The sequence below is a fragment of the Papio anubis genome, chromosome 9 (assembly GCF_008728515.1).
Source record: "Papio anubis isolate 15944 chromosome 9, Panubis1.0, whole genome shotgun sequence".
NCBI lineage: Eukaryota > Metazoa > Chordata > Mammalia > Primates > Cercopithecidae > Papio > Papio anubis.
Window position 1 is genome coordinate 40,193,612 of NC_044984.1, and position 25,510 is coordinate 40,219,121.

Sequence of the window (25,510 nt, forward strand, 5' to 3'; positions counted from 1 at the left end):
ACTATTATAAGTGTTAGCTATTTTCATAATTACTAACAGATGTTATTATCAACCAAAAAAAATTAGTCTTTGTCAGCAAAATACATGTTAGACCTTCTTATTTATCATTTTCTGTAACATAGACTTTACTTCCTCATTTGGAATATGATTTTCAAACTGTCCCCTGGAATATCCCTGGGCTTTTAAAAAGGCATCTGTCAGGGTTGTTGTGACAATGGCAGTACCCCAGATTGTTGACATTCTTTTAAGGACTATATTCTGAGATTACGGCAACCCCTCAAATTCAAGAGTACTTCTCTAGCCGAGAACATCTCTCGTGAAATGAAATTTTTAAAATGTGACCACTGTAAATGCAGGGACATTTACAACTCCATCATTGAAATAATTACTATATTATATTGCATTATTACTTTGTTATATTCACTATCAATTCATCTGACTCTGTAAGACCAAAGAAAGCAAAGACTGATACTGGTAATTGCTACTGTGTAGTACATGTATTTGTGGATAGACAATATTGAAATGTACTAAATAACATAATAAAACTAGGACACTAAACAGCAGCTTGACACACATGGAAAAGTAGAGAACAGGGAGCTGGGTGAAGTAAATACTGATCCTAAGAGACCCAATGTAGCCATCCAGCCTGAGAGTCCATGTGTTTTACTTTTGTACCCCACTGAATTTAGCTAATAGCGAATAGCAGGACATGAATTTTGAGGCTGCTTGCAAATAGCTGTCACGAATATTAATTTGGGGTGCCAAGGTTCTATAGCAGTTGACATTTGCTTTTGGTCAGGTCTTTTCCACTAAAGCCTCTTCTAATTGCAGTGGTCCTATATTCAGGCTAACAGATGGTCCCATGTGGTATTTGAGAGGGAGATGTGTGAAGGTCAGGGCCTATGCCCTGATTTGGCTGGCTGGTAATCTGGTTCTAGTGCCAGAAGAAGAAAAATGAGTTAGGAAAAAAGACAACTGGATTTAAGCAGGAAGTTTTGTTTCTTGGATAAGCTAAGTGTATAACATGATATCAAGCTTTGTTATTTTTTTTGTATCTGTTATCACAGAATAACTGCTGAACTGGGGGCAAAGAAGCCTAGGTTTTAGAATTGACCCTGCTGTTAACCAGCCAAGGCCCTTGTTTCCCCATTGTCCATGGAGAGGGGTGGGCTATCCCGTGTTCCTCTGGTGTAGTGATTTGGGCACTTGGGTGGCCCAATTTTTCATTGTGTAGGACTGCCCCCACTGAAAGCATTTTAAGCATCTCTGGGGCCCTCACAGAGTCCCTGCAGTGCTCCCCAGGATTGTAACACCGAGTCATTCATCCTGCCCACATTCACAAATGACCCCCAAGGAGGCTAGTACCATGCCTGGTTAAGAATCACTAAAAATTAGATGGTATTTCCACCCCTTCCAGCAGGTGAGGACCCCTTATTCACAATTGACTATCAAATATTTGTATCACATTTAAGAAACAGATTTGTGAAAACATGATGATTATGGTGCTTACATGTTCCCTTCTGCGTCACAGTGCAAATTCCGCCGTCAGTCAGAGGATCCCAGCTGCCCTAATGAACGGTACCTTCTGTACAGAGAATGGGCTCATCCTCGAAGCATATACAAAAAGCAGCCCTTGGATCTTATCAGGTGAGGGATTGTAGGGAGTACTCCAGGGGGAGGCACTCAGTGTGTTACCCCACAGCAACTGAATGTGACAGTACTCATCAAGACTCTTGCCAGCTAAGGGAGCTGACCCAGAGTGCTGGGCTTCGTTGGCCAGGGTTTTTACTGAGGCTTAATTGTGTGGGCGTGATTAATTGAATCATTACCCATGTGGCTCAATCTCCAGTACCATCCTATCCCTTGAAGATGGCCAGTAATATGTGGCTCAAAGCTCCAGTTCTCCAATCGTATTGTTGATCTTTCTAGCATGGCCAGCCTCCACCCTGAGTCATCTCATTAGCACAAACTCTCTAGAGGCCCACCATGAGCCACTTCACTGGCATAAACTATCAGGCGTAGTCCTAGGGTCCCACCGTGAATAAAAAGGCACTCCTGTCTCTCAGGAAGTTCCAAGGGTTTAGAGGTTACCTCCCACCCAGGAACTGGGATGCAGACCCACCAAATTCCATATTGCACAGAAGTAAATGTTAGATGTAGCCTCTATTGCATGGTAAGACATATGCATTTTTACTCTTTTCTTGTGTCTGCTGCTAGGTTCTATTTCATTGTATCCCACAAGATACAATGACTAGCTCAAGAGTTTTTCTTCCCAAAGTATGCTGTTGGTTTTCCTCCAGAAGCTTACATTGTTTGGGCAGTGCTGAGGATACTGGCTTGTGGGAGATAGACCAAGAACACCAATAAAATATGAAAATAAATAAACAGAATTTCTAATTGAAGTGAAGAAAATAGCAGAGCAATAGGATGGGAGGGCAGAGTGGGAAGTGAGTTTAGGGAGTCATCTTTGAGGAGGTGATATTTAAGCTGAGACCGGATTGTGAAGAGAAGTCAGTACTTTGAGGACTTGGGAGAAGTCCTTCTAGGAATAGGAGCAGCTTGTACAGTGGCTCTGAGATGCACACACATTTGGCAAGTTTGAGGAAACATCAAAGACCAGTGCTAGTGAGAAAGAGAATGATAAGACATGAAGTTAGAGGGGTGGCAGGAGTGCTGAAAAGAGTTTAGACTTTAATTGCAGTGAGAAGCAGTTGTAATATTTTAAATGTTTAAGTCATTGTATCTTATTCACAGTTTGCAAAGATAATATGGAGAATGGATTATAAGGGGTACAGGAAGCAGGGAGACCACTAGGTAGGAGGCCGTTTGAGTGAGCCAGGCAAGAGACTGTGGGAGCAGATTTGGGATGTGTTTGGGGAGTCGAGTCAACAGGACTTGTTTATGGATTGCATGTGGAGAGTGAAGAGGAGAGGAGAATTAACTTCATGTCTGCCTGGGTCACATACCTGTTTTTTTATGGTGTCTCAGTGCCCCGTGCACTTGCCACCTACTTGAGAAAACTACTAGACCTTAAAAGTGAAAGTTTTAAACAAATGAATATTTGTTTTGTTTTACATTTTCCATGGGAAATTTCAAATATATACAGAAATAGAGTATCATAGCGAGCCTGCATTCATCTGTCACCCAGCTCCAAAAATTATAAACTCATAGCTAATCTTGTTTCACTTTTACTCCCACTTCTTTCCCTCCCTACTCCACTGGATCATTTTGAAGCAGACTCCAAATGTCATATCATTTCATTAGCATCTATTTCTAAATAAGGTGTCTTTTAAACATAACCAGAATACCCCCTTTTGAAAAGGAAGGCTGGGTGAGGTGACTCATTCCTCTAATCCCAGCACTTTAGGAAGCTATGGCAGGAGGATCACTTGAGGCCAGACTGAGCAACATAGTGAGATCCAGTCTTAAAAAAAAAAAAAAGCCAGGCATGATGGCTTACACCTGTAGTCCCAGCTACTCAGGAGACTGAGATGGGAGAATTGCTCGAGCCCAGGAGTTTGAGGCTGCAGTAAGCTATGATTGTGCCACTGCATTCTAGGGCAACAGAGTAAGACCCTGTCTCCAAAAAAAAAAAAAAATTAATATCATCAGATAATCAGGATTCAGATTTCCCTTATTGTCCCGAAAACAACTTAATGGTTTTTTAGTTCAAAGCAGGATCCAAACATGGTCCAGAGGTTGCAGTTAATACAATCTCTCAAATTTCTTCTGGTCTCAGTTTCACTGTTTATTTCTTGTTTTCCTTGCTGTTGTTGAAAGAATGCCTTGCATTCCCTGTTTTGCTGATTTCATTCTCTCCTGTGGTGTTGTTGAACATGTTGCTCTGTATTTGCTATGACTACATAATTTGTGTATTTGCATTAGCTAAGTAATTGGATCCTCATCTAGAAGCTTAATCTGATTGAGGTTAGATTTTATACAAGAGTACGTTATACGTGGAGTTAGGTACTTATATCAGAAGGTATATAATGTCCATTTGTCTCTCTTTTTTGTGATGATAGCATCTATCAACAATCATTGCTTAGATTCATTGTTTCATAAGAGATTTCTTTATTTTATGTGATCACACTTGGATTCCCTTGTCATTCAATCACCGAGATTACAGTCATGAAGAGGCACTTTCATTAACTCTGTTTACCCTGTAAAATAAGATTTTAAAAGATGTTTGTACATATGTAAATATTTGAGGTTGACATTCATGTGAAGTTTCCATTTTATTAATTTCCTTTTATGTTAAGCCAATAGCATCTGATGGCAGAGTGATGGGTTCTTAATCATTTTTTATGTGCTCTATTTTTTATTTATTTATTTATTTTTGCTTCAGTAAAGAAAATATCGCGACTATTTTAAATATATTTTGCTAGGGGAAATGCATTTAACTGTCCCCTGTCCCTGGTCCACATGTTCTTTCCCTTCATTGCTTCTCACTAGTAACCCCTTGAACATTCAGGCTATTAAACCTCATCTGTGGTTCCCGGGGATTACTGAAGGGAAAATGGGCTCTTTCCATTTGGTTTCCCAAAAAGCAAACCAAACTGGAAACAGCAACCTATGGGAACCAGACTTTGCACAGGTGAAAAAGAAAAGTTTCCCTCCAAACTCCCATTTTTTACCCCCAGAGTAATAAAAGAAAATAGGGTATTCACAAGACAAGGGCAGGATCCTATAAGAAAGGATTGTTGTGAGAATAAAATCTAGCTCTTGGAAACTGAAAATGTGATTAGACAGAAAAACACCAATAGAAGCCATTAGAAAATGAAGTTGACGAAATTATGCAGAGCATAGAGCAAAATTTATAAAGGGATAGAAAAGGGGGAAAGGATAAAAAATTAGATCAGTCCAGGAGGTACAATGTATAAATAATAGGAGTGTGAGAAACCAGAGGATAAAAAATGTAGGGAAGAAATCTGAGAAGTACTTCCAGAGAAGTATCTGAAGAACTGAACATCATGAGTCTCTAGGTGGAAAGAGCCTGCTGAGTACCCAGCCTAGAGGATGAAAATAGAGCCACTGAGTTACTCCAACACGATGGCTCAGAACACTGGGGACAAAGAAGATCCTGCTAGCCTTTAGAAAGCAAAATGAAAAGAAAGTCATACAAAGGATCAAGATTCAAAAGCATTGTGCTTCTCAATGACACTACACACTAAAAGACAGCAGTGACTTCACATGTCTAAGGAAAGTTTGACCATATATGTGTAACTCTATGTTTGCTCAAACTGTTAAGTATGAGGAATTTTCACAGTTTAGATGTGCAAGGTAATGGAGGAGGTGCTCCACCAAGAAAGAAGACCTAAGAGTTAGTTAACAGGAAATGCCAGCACAAGAGAGAGGGACAGAGAGATCCCAGGTGACACAGTTCTGTGGCGGGGCTTGGAGAGTCATTAGTCAAGGTTGGAGGAGGTCTGAGGGCATTTATTCAAGGAGTTGAAACTGATAGATGATCTCATGTGTTTGAAACTATTGAGAAAGTGACACATTAGGGGAGAGTCTGGGGTTGAATTGTTGATAAGTACACAAAACTAAGCAATGAGCCATCAAGACAATTATTAACTCTAGGGAGAACAAGATACTGAGCAGGGAGGAAAAAGTAATTACAGCAATGACTTGATTCAGCTGTGAATAGTGTTTATAGAATCATAATAATGTAAAGCAAGAATATGAATCTAACCAAAAGTTATATTGTAACTATGTGAGGATGGCAGGAATAGAGATGTGGATGTTTAGATGAGGCAAGGGGTTGAAAGAGAGCTTAATCCACGTCGTCCAGAATAGAAAGTCAATAGGTGATGCACCAAACTGAAAAATCAATAAGCAGCACTTCTTGCATGTTATTTAGAGATAGGAAAGTAAATATTCTAAGCATCAACTATAGGAGTTTAAAGTGACTGCTTCTGGGCAGCAGGAAATAGGTGAGGGGGTAGGGGACTGCTCCTTTTTATAACCAGCCTTCTAGAGCTATTAGACTATTTAATGACTATATACTTGTAATTTTGATTTTAAAAATCAAAGCTGAATTTTGTTAAATGGATTTTAAGAGTTGGGACTTACTTGGCAGAGAGGGACAATGATCAGAAAATATTACATTTGAAGGAATCCTCATTATTTCCAGCTTTTCAGCAAGAACTAAGAGACAGATTTCCTTTTAAGATTTGAAAAATCTTTCTGGCCTTGCTTACAATATAACAGGCATGCCTTAGAAAGTATTGAACTCCTTGTCACAGTAAATAACCAAGCAGAGACTGCCTGACCAGCTCTTTAAACACAGCAGGATATTTTTTATTATTGGGAGGTTGGACCAGGCAACTTCTAAGATTCTTTCCAATTTAAATATGGCATTTCCAGGGTGGATGGCTGATGAAAACTTATTACAGAGAGCATAACCAAAAAGAGGCCAAGGCATCTCGAATCCACGGCCAGACTTCTCTTCCGGGCTCTATCCTGAGCCTGCCGTTTGCCTGCCTTCCGTGAGCTAGACAGCAAAGCTCCGGTCATGTGAAAATCACCACACTGTGTTCCTCCCATCTCCCGATTCCACCCGCAGGTCTGTCTCAGCTCTTCCTTTTTCCCTGTGAATGTGACCTACACCCAGGCCTGTGACCCATGGAGCTGGTCTCAGACCTTCCCTGTGAGTGCTGGTCCAGCCCAGGGATGTTGCTGTCTGAAGTCTCCCAGGACTCCAGGTTTTGCTCAGAGCTGAGTCCCCACAAGGCTAAGACCAAGGAGTTCAGCCCAGCTCCATACTGAGCCTGAAGTCTCACGCAGGCCTCAGAGTGAAGTAAATCTCCTTGTTCTACAGATCAAGATGAAGGCAGAAATGAGTCAGTCTTGGGGAATATCAGCAACAGCAGCAGTCACCTGAACCGTCTCTTCATTCCTAAACTCTGCCTGACTGTACTTGACCTTCCTTTCAGGAACAATTCTGGCACTGCTTCTTGGTCAGCCTGCACTCTTTAATCTTGCCTACCTGGCCTCCCTTTACCCCAGAGTATACCATTAACCAGTTTTTAAAAAATAGGAAAAAATAGAAGAGCTAGATATAAGGAATACAGGGTGATGGGTTTCTCAGTCATATGCATCCTGCCTTCTTTCATTCTTACATAAGTTTTGCAAAAATTTTGGTCAGAGAGACTTCCACTACAGATTAGTATTATTATTTTTCCTATTATTATTGCAGTTGCCCCTTGAACAACGCAGGGCTAGGGCACTGACACCCCCACACACATACAGTCGAAAACCTGCATATAAATTTTGACTCCCCTTAAACTTTTAATGGTCTGCTGTTGACTGGAAGTCTTACCAATAACATGAACGATCAGTTAACACATATTTTGAATGTTACATGTATCATATACTATATTCTTACAATAAAGCTAGAGAAAAGAATGTTGTTAAGAAATCATAAGAGTATATTTACCATTCACTAAATGGAAATAGATCATCATAAAGGTCTTCATCCTTGTCTTCACATTGAGTACGCTGAGGAGGAGGAAAAAGAGGAGGGTTATTCTTGCTGTCTCAGGGGTGACAGAGTGGGAAGAGGTGGAGGAAGTGGAAGGGGAGGCAGGAGAGGCAGGCACACTAGCTTTATCTTTTATTGAAAAAAAAATCCACATCTAAGTGGACCCATGCAGTTCAAACCTGTGTTGTTTAAGGCTCAACTGTATTTGTGATTTACGTTACATTTCTTCCAAGGAACTTCCCTAGTTAAGTAAAAGCAAATAACTGAGCAGATTGTTCATGTTCATTTGTCTCATGCATATAAAGAACAGTCTTTTGGAGAATGTGTAAAATAGTGCTGATCTTTACAAAGAATGATAGTAATACTCTGTATTTATTCCATAATCAGCATTTTTCTCTTCCTTGCTGTATTTTAATATACTTTCACCAGGCAAACCAGCAATAGTGATCAGTTCTTCTATAATGTGTAATACACTTTTTGTTTCATAGAATTCAGGGTCTGCTATGAAAATGAATGTTTTAAGGGTGAATCGAGTCAGGTTTAAGCTTAAAGCCTCCTTTATTTAAAATCAGAAATTAATATTAGGATGAAGCTGCAGAGTAATTATTTGTATCTTCTAAAAATAATTTGTCTTTCTTCAGGAAATATTATGGAGAGAAGATTGGAATCTACTTTGCTTGGCTGGGCTATTACACTCAGATGCTTCTCCTGGCCGCAGTCGTAGGAGTGGCTTGCTTTCTCTATGGATATCTTAATCAAGATAACTGTACATGGAGGTAACCTCTGTTTATTCCTTGTTGCCGTGCTGAAAAGTTTGTTAGACATAAAATTATTTTCATGATCTTAAACTGTTTTGGTAAGACAAGACTGACTGGAGAACACTCATTGCTTGGATGATATATCCCTTTTGTTCTGAGCATAATAACTAAGTGAAATGGAAAAATTTTTTTCTTAGATAATCCAACCCAGTTTCTGACAGGAATGTTACTCCTAGGAAACACTCCAATATTTTAAGACAATATTTTGTTTGAAAAAGGAAGGAGGACTGGAGGCGGGAGGATTGCCCTTGAACTTTTGGCCCCCAGAGGAATGTACACTCAGCCCTGCAGATGTGAGCCAAAAGCAGCTCTGATTTCTTCAGGGTTCCACTGGGAAAATTAGTGGGGTTTTTGTTTTTTGTTTTGTTTTACTTTTAGAAATGACTTCTTAATATATACTAAAAAGTGCTTGCTTAAAAACGCAGTAGTTGTTTTGGTTTTTATGTTAAAAAAATAGTTCATACAATGTTTTAGAAAATGTAATCAAAAATTAATTTGTGCTGAGGTTGAAATTCAGACACCAGCTGCACTGTCTAAAGGGATATATGTGGGTGCCAGAGCACTCTGAATTTCACCATCACTGTTCTGAATGGTATTATTAGACCTCTGCTTTTGGTGGTCTCAACTTCCAGCAGGGATGTAGCAGGGAACCAGGCATTTTCTCTTGATCATCTGGCCACTATCCAGGTGTGCCAGCCAGATCAAAATTTCTGGGCACCAGCAATGAGCTGATAACCAAATTTTTCAAGCCCCAAGCATGTCAGCGTGCTCCTGAGGTAGGTTGCTTACATGGCAGCCTGATGAATAGACATAATTACCCTTCGATTTAACAGAGGATTCTGAGCGTGTTGTACCCATTATGGCTTCGTAGCTCAAAAGCTGCAGATGGCTTTAAAGTACTCTTCCCTCCTCACTGAAAAAGAGTTTTGGTCCAAAGGCCGAATGTTGTTACCTTTTCTCTAAATTCGTCTTCAACTTCTCTGTTGGTTTGTACATTGTTCTAGTTTAAAAAAAAAAAAAAAAATCTCAAAAATACATTTCAAAGTGCAAAAGTTGCATTTTTATAAGGTCCTCATGGGTTGTTCTTGTTAAAACTCGTTTTACGAAATCACCGTGATAGTTACACCGCATATTTCCTAGCATTTCACAGAGATTAATTTGCAGAAAATGGAGGGAAGTTCTTGGGGATATACTGCCTGTGCTCAAAACTATTTGACTTTAGTTTTTTATGAGATATCTGTAAAATATATACATTATAAATATTTTCAGTTACTTTTATAGTTTCTATCAAATGCCCATTTGAAGCTGATGCCCCTCTTTTTTTTTTTTCTTTTTTTTTTTTTTGAGGCAGAGTCTTGCTCTGTCACCCAGGCTGGCGTGCAGTGGCATGATCTCAGCTCACTGCAACCTCCACCTCCTGGGTTCAAGCGATGCTCCTGCCTCAGCCTCCTAAGTAGCTGGGATTACAGGCGCCTGCCACCAAACCCGGCTAATTTTTGTATTTTTAGTAGAGACAGGGTTTCACCATGTTGGCCAGGCTGGTCTCAAACTCCTGACCTCAAGTGGTCCGCCTGCCTCGACCTCCTAAAGTGCTGAGATTACAGGTGTGAGCCACTGTGCCCAGCCCTTATGCCCCTTTAAAAAATAACAGCTATATACAGATATTATTTATATACCATAAAATGCCCTTTTTAAAGTGTACAATTCAGGTGTGCCCCTTTCCCTTAGCCGCTGGCAACCACTAATCTATTTGCTTTCTGTTTCTAGGGATTTACCTATTCTGGACATTTCATAAAAGCATTTAAATATTTTAAATGTTTTCTATTCTTGTGAATCTACTCAGTATGTAATAAAATTGAAAATATTAAAAATTTGTAAACAATTCAGGTATTTTAAGTGCATTCACCAAGTTGTGATCACCACCATCTAATTCTAGAACATTTTTATTGCCCTCAAAAGAAACCAGTGCCCATTAGCACTCACTCCCTAAACCCTTTCCCTTGGCCCCTGGCAGCCACCAATCTACTTCCTGTTTCTATGGATTTGCCTGTTCTGAACATTTCATAAAAGTGGAACTATACAGTATAAGGCCTTTTGTGACTGTCTTCTTTCATTTCACCTACTCTTTGAGGTTCATCCATGTTGTAGCATGTATCAGTACTTCATTCCTTTTTTGTGGCCAAATAACATCCCATTATATGTATAAACTGCATTGTTTATTCATTAATTGATAGACATTTTGGTTGTTTCTACTCATTGGCTATTATGAATAATTCTGCTATGAACATTCATGGACAAGTGTTGGTGGGGACACATGGTTTCATATCTCTTGAGAATATAACGAAGAATGGAATTGTTGGAATATACAGTAACTGTAGGTTTAACATTTTGAGGAGCTGCCATAGTATTTTCCAAAGTGACTGCATATTCTGCCTGCAGTGTATGAGGATACTAATGTCTTCACATCCTCATCAGCACTTAAAAAAAAAAAAGCCATTCTAGTTGTTATGAAGTGGTATGTCATTGCAGTTTTGACTTTGTTTTCTCTAATGCCTACTGATGGTGAGCATCTTCTCATGTGTTTGTCATTTGTATAGCTTCTTTGGAGAAATGTTCGTTCAAATCCTTTGCCTATTTTAATTGTGTTGTCTTTCTATTGTTGAGTTGTAAGCATTTTTTATATATTTGGGATAGAAGTCCCTTATTGTATATTGTCTTAGTCTGTTTGTGCCGCTGTAACGCAGGACCACAGACCAGGTAATTTGTAAAGAATAGAAATTTATTTTTCATAGTTACAGAGACTGGAAATTCCAAAATCAAGTTGCCAGCATGTGGTGTCTGGTGAGGGCTGCATCCTCTGGAGGAGAGGAATGCTGCGTCTTCACATAGCAGAAGGCATAAGGACAAGTGGAGAGAACTCCTTTCATCAACTCCTTTTATAAGGGCACCTAATACCATTCATGAGGTACAAGCCCTCATGGCCTAATCGCTTGTTAAAGTCTCCACCTCTTAATACTACCACACTGGCAATACCTAAATTGGAAGAGACATATTCAAACCATATCAGATACATTGAAAATATTTTCTCCTATTCTGTGGATTGTGTTTTCACTTTCTTAATAGTATTCTTTGAAACAAAATTATGTTTAATTTTGATGACCTCTAGTTTACCTTTTATTCTGTTACTTGTGCTTTTGGTGTCATGTCTTAGAAACCATTCGGAATCCAAAGTCATGAAGTTTTTTTTAACATTTATCTTCTAAGAGTTTTATGGATGTAGGTCTATGATTTATTTTAATTTTTGTACCTGGTATGAGATAGAGTTCTACTCTGTCATTTTCTATGTGTATATCTGGTATACCAGCACCATTTTTGAAAAGACTGTTCTCTGTTGAATTATCTTGGCACCCTTGTTGAAAAGCAGTTGGCCAAAAATTTAAGAGTTTGTTTATAGACTCTCAGTTGTTTTCCGTTGATCTACATGTCTGCATTTGATGCAAGTACCACACTTTATTGATCACTGTAACTTTGTAGTCAGTTTTGAAATTGGAAACTTCACATTTTCATTTTTCTTTTTCAAGATTGTTTTGGCTATTCTGGGTCTTTTGCATTTCCATGTGAATTTTAGGATCAGCTTGTCTATTTCTGCAAAAAAAAAAAAAAAAAATCCACCTGGAATTTTGATAAGAATAATGTTGATTCCATAGGTCAGTTTGGAGAGTATTGCCATCTTAATAATATTAAGTCTTTTAATCCATGAACACAGGATGTCTTTTCATTTATTTAGGTCTTTCATTTCTATCAACAATATTTTATAGTTTCAGTGTGTAAGTCTCATACTTCTTTTTTCTCTTAAATTTATTCTAAGTACATTGTTCTTTTGATGCTATTATAAATTGTTTCCTTAATTTTTGGATTACCTATTGTAGTGTATAGAAATGTAATTGCTTTTTTTAATATACTGATTTTTATGTGTGTCCTGCAACCTTGCTAAACTGGCTTATTTGCTCTAATAGTATTTTGGGTGGATTCCTTAGGATTTTTATATACAATGTTATGCTGTCTGTGAACAGAAGTAGTTTTACTTCTTCCTTTCCAATTTGGAGGCCTTTATTTTTTCTTACTTAGTTGTCCTGACTAGATCCTCCTATATAATGATCTTAAGAGGAAAGCATTCAGTCTTTGACCATTAAGTATGATATTAGCTGTGAGTTTTTTTGTTGATACTCTTTATCAGGTTAGGAAAATTCTATTCCTAGTTTTTGAGTGTTTTTAATCATGGAAGGGTGTTGGATTTTGCCTGATGCTCTTTCTGTGTCTATTGACATTATCTTGTGTGTAGTTTTTGTTCATTATTCTATTAATATGGTATATTACAAGAATTGATGATTTTTGTACTTTGAATCCTCCTTGCATTCCTGGACAGATCCCACTTGGTCATAGTATGTGGTACTTATTATATGTTGCAGGATTTGGTTTTTTAGTATTTTATTGGAGATTTTTCCATCTATATTTGCAAGAGATATTAGGTCTCTAGTTTTCTTATGTTGTCTTTGGTTTTGGTATCATCACAATACTAGTCACATAGCGAGTTGAGAAGTGTTCCCTCTTCTTTGCTTTTAAAAGAGATTATGAAACATTGGTGTTAATTCTTCTCATCAGTGAAGCCATCTGAGACTGGGCTTTTCTTTGCAGGAATTTTTTTTTTCTGCTAGTCCATTCTCTTTATTTGTTGAAAATAGGTCTATTCAAGTTTTCTATTGTTGCTTGAGCTAGCTTAAGTAGTTCATATTTTTCTAGGAATTCATCCATTTTATCTAGGTTGTCTAATTTGTTGGCTTATAATTATGCATAGTATCCCCTTATAATCCTTTTTTTTTTTGTAGGAGTAACAGTAATGTTTCCCCTTTCATTTCTGATTTTAACCATTTGAGTCTTCTCTTTTATCTTTATCGGCCTAGCTAAGTTTGCCAATTTTGTTATCTTTTCAAGGAACCAACTTTGTTTTGTTGTTTTTTTTAACTTTTCTGTCCTCTGTTTCTTTTATTTCCATTTGTTGGCTTTTGATTTTAATATTTAGTTCATGTATATTTAATGTAATTACTCATGAAGTAGGAGTTACATCTGCGATTTTGCTATTTGTTTTTCATGTGTCTTTTGTCCCTTGTTTTTCTGTTCCTTCATTACTACTTTTTTTTGTGTTAAATATTTCTAGTATGTCATTCTAATTCCATTGTTGTTTCTTTATTGTTTTTTAGTGGCTTCTCTGGGGATTATAATTAACAACTTAATTTAAAATAATATAGTTAAATATTATTTGAAATTTTAATTTCAAATAGTATACAAAAACTTTACTTTGGTATAGATCTGTTCCTTCTCTACTCCTTTGTGGTATTATCATCATGCAAATTACAACTCAATGCGTTATAAGCTCACCAACAGTTTAATAATTGTTGCTTTGCGTCTTTTAAATAAGATAGAAGAAAATAGTGACATACAAAAATATGCTTACACTGCTTTTTATATTTATATATGTAGTTAGCTCTATTACTGCTTTTTATTTCTTGAGGTGGATGTGAGTTACTGTCAAGTGTCTATTTAAGCCTGAAGGACTCTCTTAGTATATGTTAAGTGTTTCTTGTCCGTAATGCTTGGGACCAGAAGCGTTTCAGATTTCAGATTTTTTTTCAGATTTTGGAAAATTTGCATTATACTTACCATTTGAGCATCCCAAATCCAAAATGCTCCAGTGAAGATTTTCCTTGAGTATTATGTCAGCACTTGGAAAGTTTTAGATTTTGGAGCATTTCAAATTCAGGTTTTGGGCTTAAAGGTGTTTAACCTGGGCTGGGCACAGTGGCTCATGCCTGTAATCCCAGCACTTTGGGAGGCTGAGGCCAGTGGATCATGAGGTCAGGAGTTCGAGACCATCCTAGCTAACACAGTAAAACCCCATCTCTACTAAAAATACAAAAAATTAGCCAGGTGTGGTGGCACATGCCTGTGGTCCCAACTACTCAGGAGGCTGAGGCAGGGGAATTGCTTGAACCCAGGAGGCAGAGGTTGCAATGAGCTGAAGTCACGCCACTGCACTCTAGCCTGGGTGACAGAGCATGAGACTGTGTCTCAAAAAAAATAAAATAAATAAGGTGTAATCTGTCTAGGGCAGGTGATATGGTTTGGCTGTGTCCTCACTCAAATCTCATCTCAAATTGTAGCTCCTGTAATTCCCACATATTGTAGGAGTGACCTGGTGGGAGATAATTGAATCATGGGAGTGGTTTTCCCCATATTGTTCTCATGGTAGTGAATAAGTTTCACAAGATCTGATGGTTTTATAATGGGAAACCCATTTCACTTGGCTCTCATTCTTTCTTGCCTGCCTCCATATAAGACATGCCTTTTGCCTTCTGCCATGATTGTGAGGCCTTCCCGACCATGTGGAACTGTGAGTCTGTTAAACCTCTTTTTATTTTTAGATGAACCAGTCTCAGGTATGTCTTTATCAGCAGTGTGAAAACGGACTAATACAGCAAGTCTGTGCCAACAACAGATTCTTTCAGATTTTATCTGGGAATGTCTTAATTTCTCCATTTTTGAAGGATGGGTTTGCTGGAGATAGAATACTCGGTTGACAGTCATTCTTTCAGCACTTTGAATGTATCATCCCACTGCCTCTGGCCTCCATGATTTCTGTGAAAAGTTAGCTGTTAATCTTACTGAGGACCCTTTATATGTGATGAATCACTTTTCTCTTTCTGCTGTCACCATTCTTTGCCGTGTTTTCTTTATCTTTGTCTTTAGACACTTTGAATATGATACTCCTCGGTTTAGATCTCTTTGAGTTTATCCTACATGGAATTTGTTGAGTTTGCTGGATGTGCAAAATAGTGTTTTCATTAAATGTGGGAAGTTTTCAGCCACTGATTATTATTTCCGTTTCTCTCCTTTTTTCTCTGGGACTTCTATAATGTATGTGTTGGTATATTTGATGGTGTCCCACTAATTTCTGAGACTGTGTTCCTTTGTCCTCTTTCCTTTTTTGTTCCATTTCTCAGACTGGATAATCTTAATAGACCTAGCTTTCAGTTTGCTGATTCTTCTGCTATTTCATATCTGCCGAGGAGCCCTTCTAATGAGTTTTTTATTTTAGTTATTGTACTTTGCTAATTGGTTTTTTTTTTTTTTTGAGACGGAGTCTCGCTCTGTCGCCCAGGCTGGAGTGCAGTGGCCGGATCTTAGCTCACTGCAAGCTCCGCCTCCCGGGTTTACGCCATTCTCCTGCCTCAGCCTCCTGAGTAGCTGGGACTACAGGCGCCCGCCACCTCACCCGGCTAGTTTTTTGTATTTTTTTTTAGTAGAGACGGGGTTTCACCGTGTTAGCCAGGATGGTCTCAATCTCCTGACCTCGTGATCTGCCCGTCTCAGCCTCCCGAAGTGCTGGGATTACAGGCTTGAGCCACTAATTGGTTATTTTTAGTAATTCCTATCTCTATTCATATTCTTTTTGTCATGCTTCCTTTAATTCTTTAGGCAAGATTTCCTTTAGTTCTCCAAATATGTATAATTGCTAAATATAAAAAGTCTTCATGTAATAAATGCAATATCTGGGTGTCCTCAGGGACAGTTTTACCTACTGCTTTTTCCTGTGTTAGGACCATACTTTTCAGTTTCTTGGTGTGTCTTGTAATTTTACGTTGAGAACTGGGCATTTTAAGTATTATAATGTAGCAAATCTGGAAATCAGATATTTTCCCTCTTCAGAGTTTGTTGTTGCTTCTGTTTATTATTATCACTGCTACTGCTGCTTCCCTTTGTTTAGTTACTTTCCTGAACTACTTGTCTTTGTCATGTGTGACCATTGCAGTCTATGTTCAATAAGATTTGTTGTTAGCTAATGATTGGATTAGCTAGTAATTGCATTAAATGCCTACTACCAGTAATTTTCGTTTCTCTGCCTTTGCCTCATGGCTCTGTGTGCATGTGTATTGAGGAATGTGTTTAATGCTCTAGCAGGTAGTTTTCAGTTCTTCCTTAGCTTTTCCTTCTTGCCAATGCAGAACCTCAAAGTCAGTCAGAGGTGAGGGATTAAGGTTTTCTCAGGTCTTTCTTGGCCATGTGCACTATCCTACACATGTGCATGGCCTTCTGCAATCTCAGAAATATGTTGGAACTTTCTAGAGCCCGCTGTGCACATCTCATTTCCTAATTTTTCCTTTTAAGTTATTTCGTTGACCACTTGTTAACCTCTACTGGTATCACTGCCTCAGGCAGCTACAATGTGAAATAATTCTTGCCAATCGCTTTCAACAGACACTTTGGTGATAGTGCTGTTCACAATATGAGCTCTGAGTATGAGGTTTGAAAAGAATGACAAAACATTCATATACACCAATAACAGAGAGCCAAATCATTAGTGAAATCCCATTCACAATTGCTTCAAAGAGAATAAAATACCTAGGAATCCAACTTACAAGGCATGTGAAGGACCTCTTCAAGGAGAACTACAAACCACTGCTCAATGAAATAAACGAGGACACAAACAAATGGAAGAACATTCCATGCTCATGGATAGGAATAATCAATATCGTGAAAATGGCCATACTGCCCAAGGTAATTTATAGATTCAATGCCATCCCCATTAAGCTACCAATGACTTTCTTCACAGAATTGGAAAAAACTGCTTTAAAGTTCATATGGAACCAAAAAAGAGCCTGCATTGCCAAAACAGTCCTAAGCCAAAAGAACAAAGCTGGAAGCATCATGCTACCTGACTTCAAACTATACTACAAGGCTACAGTAACCAAAACAGCATGGTACTGGTACCAAAACAGAGATATAGACCAATGGAACAGAACAGATCTTTGACAAACCTGACAAAAACAAGAAATGGGGAAAGGATTCCCTATTTAATAAATGGTGCTGGGAAAACTGGCTAGCCATAAGTAGAAAGCTGCAACTGCATCCCTTCCTTACACCTTATACAAAAATTAATTCAAGATGGATTAGAGACTTAAATGTTAGACCTAAAACCATAAAAACCATACAAGAAAACCTAGGCAATACCATTCAGTACATAGGCATGGGCAAGGACTTCATGTCTAAAACACCAAAAGCAATGGCAACAAAAGCCGAAATTGACAAATGGGATCTAATTAAACTAAAGAGTTTCTGCACAGCAAAAGAAACTACCATCAGAGTGAACAGGCAACCTACAGAATGGGAGAAAATTTTTGCAATCTACTCATCTGACAAAGGGCTAATATCCAGAACCTGCAAAGAACTCAAAAAAATTTACAAGAAAAAAATAACCCCATCAAAAAGTGGGCAAAGGATATGAACAGACACTTCTCAAAAGAAGACATTTATGCAGCCAGCAGACACATGAAAAAATGCTCATCATCACTCGCCATCAGAGAAATGCAGATCAAAACCACTATGAGATACCATCTCACACGAGTTAGAATGGCGATCATTAAAAAGTCAGGAAACAACAGGTGCTGGAGAGGATGTGGAGAAATAGGAACACTTTTACACTGTTGGTGGGACTGTAAACTAGTTCAACCATTGTGGAAGACAGTGTGGCAATTCCTCAAGGATCTAGAACTGGAAATACCATTTGACCCAGCCATCCCATTACTGGGTATATACCCAAAGGATTATAAACCATGCTGCTATAAAGACACATGCACACGTATGTTTATTGCAGCACTATTCACAATAGCAAAGACTTGGAACCAACCCAAATGTCCATCAGTGACAGACTGGATTAAGAAAATGTGGCCCATATACACCATGGAATACTATGCAGCCATAAAAAAGGATGAGTTCATGTCTTTTGTAGAACAGAAAACGAAACACCTCATGTTCTCACTCATAGGTGGGAACTGAACAGTGAGAACACTTGGACACAGGAAGGGGAACATCACACACCGGGGCCTGTTGTGGGGTCGGGGGAGCGGGGAAGGATAGCATTAGGAGAAATACCTAATGTCAATGACGAGTTAGTGGGTGCAGCACACCAACATGGCTCATGTATACATATGTAATAAACCTGTACGTTGTGCACATGTACCCCAGAACTTAAAGTATAATAAAAAAGAAAAAAAAAAGAATGAGAAATCCTGAGCATGGAGCTTCTCAGGGGAGCTGCTAGACAGGTCAGATAGTAAGACTTCTCTGAGGATGGGTTTTTTTGGGTAGCTTTAGACTACTTCTTCCCCCTTCAGTGGCTGCTAGGCTGCCGTTTTTCACAGCTTCTGTAGTTACAAGCCTGTTGGTTTTTAAGGCTACCACGAAGCTAGGGAGATGGGGATGGGAATCAGTCAGGTTAAAATGCCGCAGGCCTCATCCTTATAGAGATTTAGCCAGTTTTCCTCAAATAAATGCTCCTCAGATGACATCCAGCAGTTGGTTAATTTCCAGAGTTCAGCAAAGGCTGATTTTGACAATTTTTGCCTGTGTTCTCATTGCTTTTATGGAGGGAGAGGGTTTTCCAAGATCTTTACTCAGCTATTCTAGGAAAACTTCCTATTCCTATTTGTTTTTCCTTAGTTATTTGCAAGACCACCTAACTGCACAACCCCAGTCCTCGTCACATACAATCCTAGCCTATCTGAATGGCTTCTCCTAGAGGGAGCAGCATGCATTGTTACTTGGGTTGTTTTTTTGTTTTTGTTTTTGTTTTGTTTTGTTTTGTTTTTTGTATTAATTTATAGGAGTTCTTTAAATACTCTGACAAATAATCGTGTGTCATTTTTATGTCTGCAAAACTTTTACCAATTTGTGGCTTATATTTTTCTCCCTTTAATGTTATTTTTTTAATTACATTCTTTGAAAATATCTTGAATGTTTCAGTATTTTTCTTTGTGGTTTATGCTTTTTGGTTTCTTGTTTATGAGATTCTCCTTACTCTGAGGTTATCTAGATTTTTTTTTTTCCTAGTAAGTTGGTACGTTGGCATTCTCATTTTCTACCTGGATTGATGTATATAAAATACCATTAGGGGTTCAATTTTATGTTTATTCATACGGATATCCTGTTGTACCAGACCCGTTTTCCTGAAATGTCAGTTCTCACTTTACTAATTTGCTTGGCCAGCTCTGGTATATATCAGTTTTTATATAGGCAAGAGGTCTGTTTCTGACCTCTTTATTTTCTTCTGTTGGTCAGTTTTTCTTAACCTCTCCCATAATGCCTTTGTCTTCAGAAGTATTTTGACTGTTCTGAGTCTCTGCTCTTCCAGTGAATTTATAGCTTAAATGGGAGAGAACTAATATCTTTAAATATTGATTATTACAAATTACAAACGTTGATTATTACAAATTACAAATTGATTATTACAAATTGATTATTCAAATTGTGAATATGATAGTGTAGGCCTTCTTTAATGCATTTAAGAAAAATTCTATTTTCTCCCTATAAATCTTAACATATTTTGAATTAGATTTATTCCTGAACACTTTATATTTTTTACACTATTAAAATGGTATTTTTTAAGAATTATTTCCTAATAATTACAGGTGTATGGGGACATAATTCCTTTTTGTGTCCCTGTATTTTGTATATTGATTTTGCATCCAGCAAATTTTACTCAACTTATTTTTGCTTTGTTTTTTGAGACAATCTCACTCTGTCACCCAGGCTGGAGTGCAGTGGCATGATCTCAGCTCACTGCAACCTCCACCTCCTGGGTTCAAGCCATTCTCCTGCCTCAGCCTCTCGAGTAGCTGGGATTACAGGCATGCATCACCATGCTGTGCTGATTTTTATATTTTTAGTAGAGACAGGGTTTCACCATGTTGGCCAGGCTGGTCTTGAACTCCTGACCTCAGGTGATCCACCCGCCTCAGCCTCCCAAAGTGCTGGGATTACAGGCATGAGCTACTGCACCCGGCCTTTACTCAACTTATTAATTCTAATAATTTATCTTTAGGGTCTATTGAGTCATCCATATAGATAGTCATGTAATCTGTTAGTAATAACAGTTCTCTTTCTTCCTGGCTTATCCTTGTGGCCTTATTTTACTTGACATACGATGCTGGCAGAGACCTCCAGCTGAAAAGAAACAGTGATAGAAGAATCTTTTGCTTTATTCCTGATCTAAAGGAAATACTTTCAGCATTTTACCACTTAGTATAATTTTTAATGAGTTTTATGTAACAAGCCTTTATCGGGTTAATGAAGTTCACTTCTGTTTCTAGTTTTACAAGACTGGTTTAGTTTTGTTTCTTATTGTGAATGGATATTGGATTTTATCATGCTCCCTTAAATTGATTAAATTTTTTAAAATTAAGTTTTATTTCTCTCTTTTTAGCAAAGAAGTTTGTCATCCTGATATTGGTGGCAAGATCATAATGTGTCCTCAGTGTGATAGGCTTTGTCCATTCTGGAAACTCAATATTACTTGTGAGTCCTCAAAGGTAATTTTGCTATTCCCAATATTTACACCTAATGAAAGATTTTTTTTTCTAATGATAATTTAGATAAAACATAGATATTATATCTTTTTTCCTCTTAGGAATTCAGACAGATATTTTTCAACTAACCTTTCAAACGTTTTGTACATTAATATACAATGCTTTATTCCTCTTTTACAAATAAGAAAATTGTGATTCAAGACCTTAGATAAAATCTCATAGAGTGTCAGTGAGATAATGGTGGAATCTAAACTATTTGAGTATTTCAAGTAATCAAAGCAGAAATCTCAAACCCGTTTTATCTTATAAATACTTTTTAATAGATTTACTACAGGTTGAGTATTTGTTATCTGAAATGCTTGGGATCCAAAGTGTTTTGGATTTTGGAATATTTGCCTTCGACTTACTGGTTGAGCATCCCTAATCCAAAAATCCAAAATCTGAAATGCTGCCTTGAGCATTTCCTTTGAACATTATGTCAGTACTCAAAAAGCTTTGGATTTGGGATACTCAACCTTTATAAGTATTTTCCTTAATTCAAGTAAGTGGAAACCTGAAATCTGTACTTCTGTTTTCCCCCTTTCAACATATGCCAAAACTATGCTTAGATTGTAAACACCCTGATGGTCAGACTTAGACTATAACTATGCATGAGAAAGGTTTTATATGTGATAAAAGGTATTTGTCTTAAAACATTGCCAGAAAACACATCTGGCTCTCCTTATACATGCACATGGTCCTGAGGTTTAGGACGAGCATCAAGAGTGGAGGGAGCTTACTGAAAGCAGGCTGGAAATCTGGACAGAAAGAAAGATGGTCAGCTTACTTCAGAGCATTTTCCTTACAATTCTGACCTACGCTTTCCTCTGATGATCTTCTCTTTATCCCCTTGTTCTGCCATGAGAGTTTAGGAATCATTAGTGGCCCTAGAACATTGTGGCCTACTCCATGTAAGTCAGATTTTAGCAGAATGTATTACTGTTATACTGATGCCACTTTCTATATCATACTTTGCATAGTTTTTATACTTACCACTTTTAACATACACAACAACCCTGTGAGATAGGTGGAACAGGCATTATCTCCATTTTACAGTGTAAGATACTGGGGATGTGGGAGATCAAATAATCTACCCAAAGTCACCCACCTAGTAACTGCAGAGTCAGAAATTTATAACAAATCTGCATTTCTCATCATTACCATATTCTTTGCCAGCTGACATTGCAGGCACTTTACTCAGATCCAGCTCTATGTTTGAAAAATTGTTTCACTACTTAGTTAAGCTGATTGCAGGGTGTTGTCAACAGATGGATTTTTATACTTAATTTAGAAATTAAGCCCCCTCTTCCAAACCAACACAAACTGTAGACTATAAATATGTGTTGTAGATCACATAGAGTAAAAGACTTGAAGCTAGTAAGAAGGAAGCTGCTTCCAGTGATGCTGACTCATAGGCTAAAGGGCACTAGTTAACTGCATCCCGAAGTACTGGCTTTAAGGCAGATGCCAATGATAATACCAGAGGCAGATTGTCATCCACAAAGATGCAAGTAGAAGTTTCATTTTCCTTAAGAAGTTCTCTCCTTCACACTCCCCACACCCACCTCTTCTTCTTTCTTCTGCTCCAACTACCCATCCTTAAGCACATGACTTTCAAATATGCCCCGTGTGCATTTTTTTATTGTTTTGAAAAAAAGAAATGAATCTTTAATTCTATTCCAGTTTCCTCAAGGATCCCTTGAGTCTTGTCAGAATGATTTACAAAGGGAAGGAAACATAATACAAGTAAGAGGACGAAATGGAAAAAAAAAGAGTTTGAAAAAGAAAAAGAGCACTTTTTCTGGCTTTTCTGTTTGTGAATTGTTTTTTCCTTCATATATTTATGTATTTATATGTCTTTCTTTTGGAAAGAGAGTACTAATTTACAGATATGCTTACCTTTTAGCAAATTAAAAATAGAAATATAAAATCAGGACCAAAGAAATCAGGAAACAATTATGCAAATAATAAGGATTCATACTGTTTTTTTTATTATTATTAAATAAGATTCTTAGCTTTCTAGCTGGTAGGATAAAGGGGAAACATGGTAAGTTCTAATATTTTGTTCATAAAAACACATTTAGTTATAAAATTTTGACTTTGCTTCCTTCCAGGAAGAAAGCATAACAAATTGTCATTTTTCCCCCCAAGATTCTAATTGGTTTCTCTGCTTAAAATCATCATGCCTACATATGCAGCTCTTTCTTTTCTTTCCTGCTCTATGTGAGTAAAGCAGTATGCTGATTCAGACTGCTCTCAGCACAGCTGTCTTGCCCTCTCTGTGCCATCCTGCCTAGCAAGCTAAGCTAGGCTTCTTACCAAGTAAGCTCCTTGCTTCCTTTTTCCCTTACTTCCTGCTTCCACATAGTTCATGGAAGACAGAGCAAAGAAGTCAGCTATCTTATTCTTTCTCAAGGGTCCAGGATTCTCACACATGTGGCAAAAATACTAACTTCATTCAGGCCTAATTCCCACATAGGAGTGCTAGGCATGTCCCTCACCTTCAGCAAGGCAGCTGGAGTGATCTTGACATTGGCAGTACACTTCCTCTTTCGTAATGCTCCCATTTTTCCCTCTAGCACTGACAGAAGTGTTTCCATTGACGTTTTCTCAAAAGAGTAGAGCTAAGAATTCACAGATGGGATTTTCTTTTTGGAGTAGGTGAGCAGAAGTGTCAAGGCAAGTAGAGTGTTGTCAAATACTTAGAAGATTGCCTTGATTCCTAAAATGGAAGTAGCATTGGACAGAATCTTCAATAATAGCATTACAACATGCAGAACTGTTTTTTATGGGACCTTTCTTACAGTTTTACAGTAAAGGATAAGGCATAGCATTAAAAATTAACTTGGAGAAGATGGTTCCATGAGAGTCAAAGGTAAAAGATTTGAAATATGTGGTCTGTGGAATACCTGGACTAGAGGTGTAAGTGGAAAGCATTGTTCCCCAGAGCAGGCATGCATTTATTCTGTCTTCCTTGAGGTTTTGTAGAAGAATAATTGGATGACAGACAATTAAGGATTATGCTTGCTTTTTCTCATCACAATCAGTGTGGATGATTGAGGGGGCCTTGAAAATCAGATGGATGAGAATGTAGCTGTTCTTTTATGAAAATAACAAAAGTAATGTTTTTACGTAGATGAAGTTTTATCCACTTTATTTGAGTATAAAGAGCAACCCAAAAAAATCACCTAAAACAAAGTAGACTTTCTACTTCAAAGCAGCTTTGAGTCTTCTTTAACATTTGAAAAGGCTTTTTTTTTTTTTTACCTATAGCTTCTTTTTCTACCCAGTCCCTGTCCTTTTATATGATCTGTCATAAAGTAAATATAATATGCTTGTCACTTTTTCCATTATCTTTATAGTATTTTTTTAGGAAATGTAAAATTGCTCATTAATGAAAAATTAGTAACTAATTAAAATATTTTCCAGGAACTCATAGAGGGAGATAGGCTACTTATATACTAGCAAAGAGATAAAACTTAGCAGAACTAGTGAATAAAGCCTTCTTTGGCCAGATATGTTATGATCATTCATGATCATTGTATTCACTGTAATGTTAGCAAAAGCACCTGTGCATCCTTTATTCCAGTAGAAGCATCTGTCAATGATGGTAGAAAAGCTATCATTGGGTTTAAGAAAACAGAGCTCTCCTGGAGGAGAGCCACCTCGAGATAAACCTCAGCTTTGTATGTCTCTTAACAGGAAAAACAGGAATTCTGAAACTTACCCTCTGACCAGGTTGGGATGATGATAAGATACAAATCATAAATCTAAAAGTTGCTTAGGGGTCATTGTATTCGTACAGCCATACTACTTCCTCAAATCCATTATGACAGCTCTATAAGAGGCTGTTATTCAAGCCCAATAGAGGCTTTCAACTCAGTGGAATTCTAGGAACTATATCTGTTTCCTTTTTGGGATATGCAAAGTTTCATTGGAAAAGACACTAGTTAATACAGCAAAGATTGTTTGCTTTTAAAAGAATCAAATTTCACTATAAGTATGTAGTAGATACATTGAATGAGTATGATCATAGATGATTGTTAAACTAGGCATCAACTTTGAAAAGAACTTAAAGACTGTAGAATAGACAAAGCATTTCATATTTACTGAATCTAATAAGTGGAGGATATGACTCATTTCTATGTCATTTATATTTTCCAGAAATTGTGCATCTTTGACAGTTTTGGAACCCTGGTCTTTGCAGTATTCATGGGAGTATGGGGTAAGTTATTTTTTTTTTTTTCATGCACTCAATTTGATAGTATTATACAGGTTTATGTAGGCTATCAAAGTAACCCAATCTTAGGACCTTGTATTGCCCAGGCTTCAGCTCCCCTAGAATTCCATTTATAACTGAGGACATTGTATCAGTTAGCTTTTACTATATTAAAATCTGCATGAAAATATATCAGCTTAAAACAACAAACCTTATTTCCCATGTTTATTATTTCTCATCATTCTCTGGGTCAGCTGAGAGGTTCTTTAGGCATGGGCTGGCTCAGCTGACTCTAGTAAGCTGACAGCTCCACTGGGATAGACAATCTTGCAACTAGAAACCTCGTTTGGTCTGTGGGGCTCAGCTGGGAAGGTTTCTCTACTCTACATGGTGTCTCATCTTCAAATAGGCTAGCCCAGGATTCTTGGTGTCAGGGTTCCAAAGAGAAGAGAGGACAAGCTTCAGTGCATATGCATTTTTAAGCCTATTGTTGCACCAAGTTAGCTAATGTCCCATCAGCCAAAGTAAGTCG

At 37.7% G+C, this 25,510-nt stretch overlaps 1 protein-coding gene across 5 annotated transcripts in view; it reads left to right on the forward strand.

Moving 5' to 3' along the window:
- ANO6 (anoctamin 6) overlaps positions 1 to 25,510 on the forward strand; it is a 212,463-nt gene that overhangs the window by 132,931 nt on the left and 54,022 nt on the right. For all 5 annotated transcript variants that reach the window (XM_003906239.5, XM_009180562.4, XM_009180563.4 and 2 more), the window contains 4 exons: positions 1,532 to 1,647; positions 8,125 to 8,259; positions 20,618 to 20,723; positions 24,924 to 24,984. In XM_003906239.5, the coding sequence (XP_003906288.2) occupies positions 1,532 to 1,647; positions 8,125 to 8,259; positions 20,618 to 20,723; positions 24,924 to 24,984 (418 nt within the window). The remainder of the gene's footprint in view (positions 1 to 1,531; positions 1,648 to 8,124; positions 8,260 to 20,617; positions 20,724 to 24,923; positions 24,985 to 25,510) is intronic.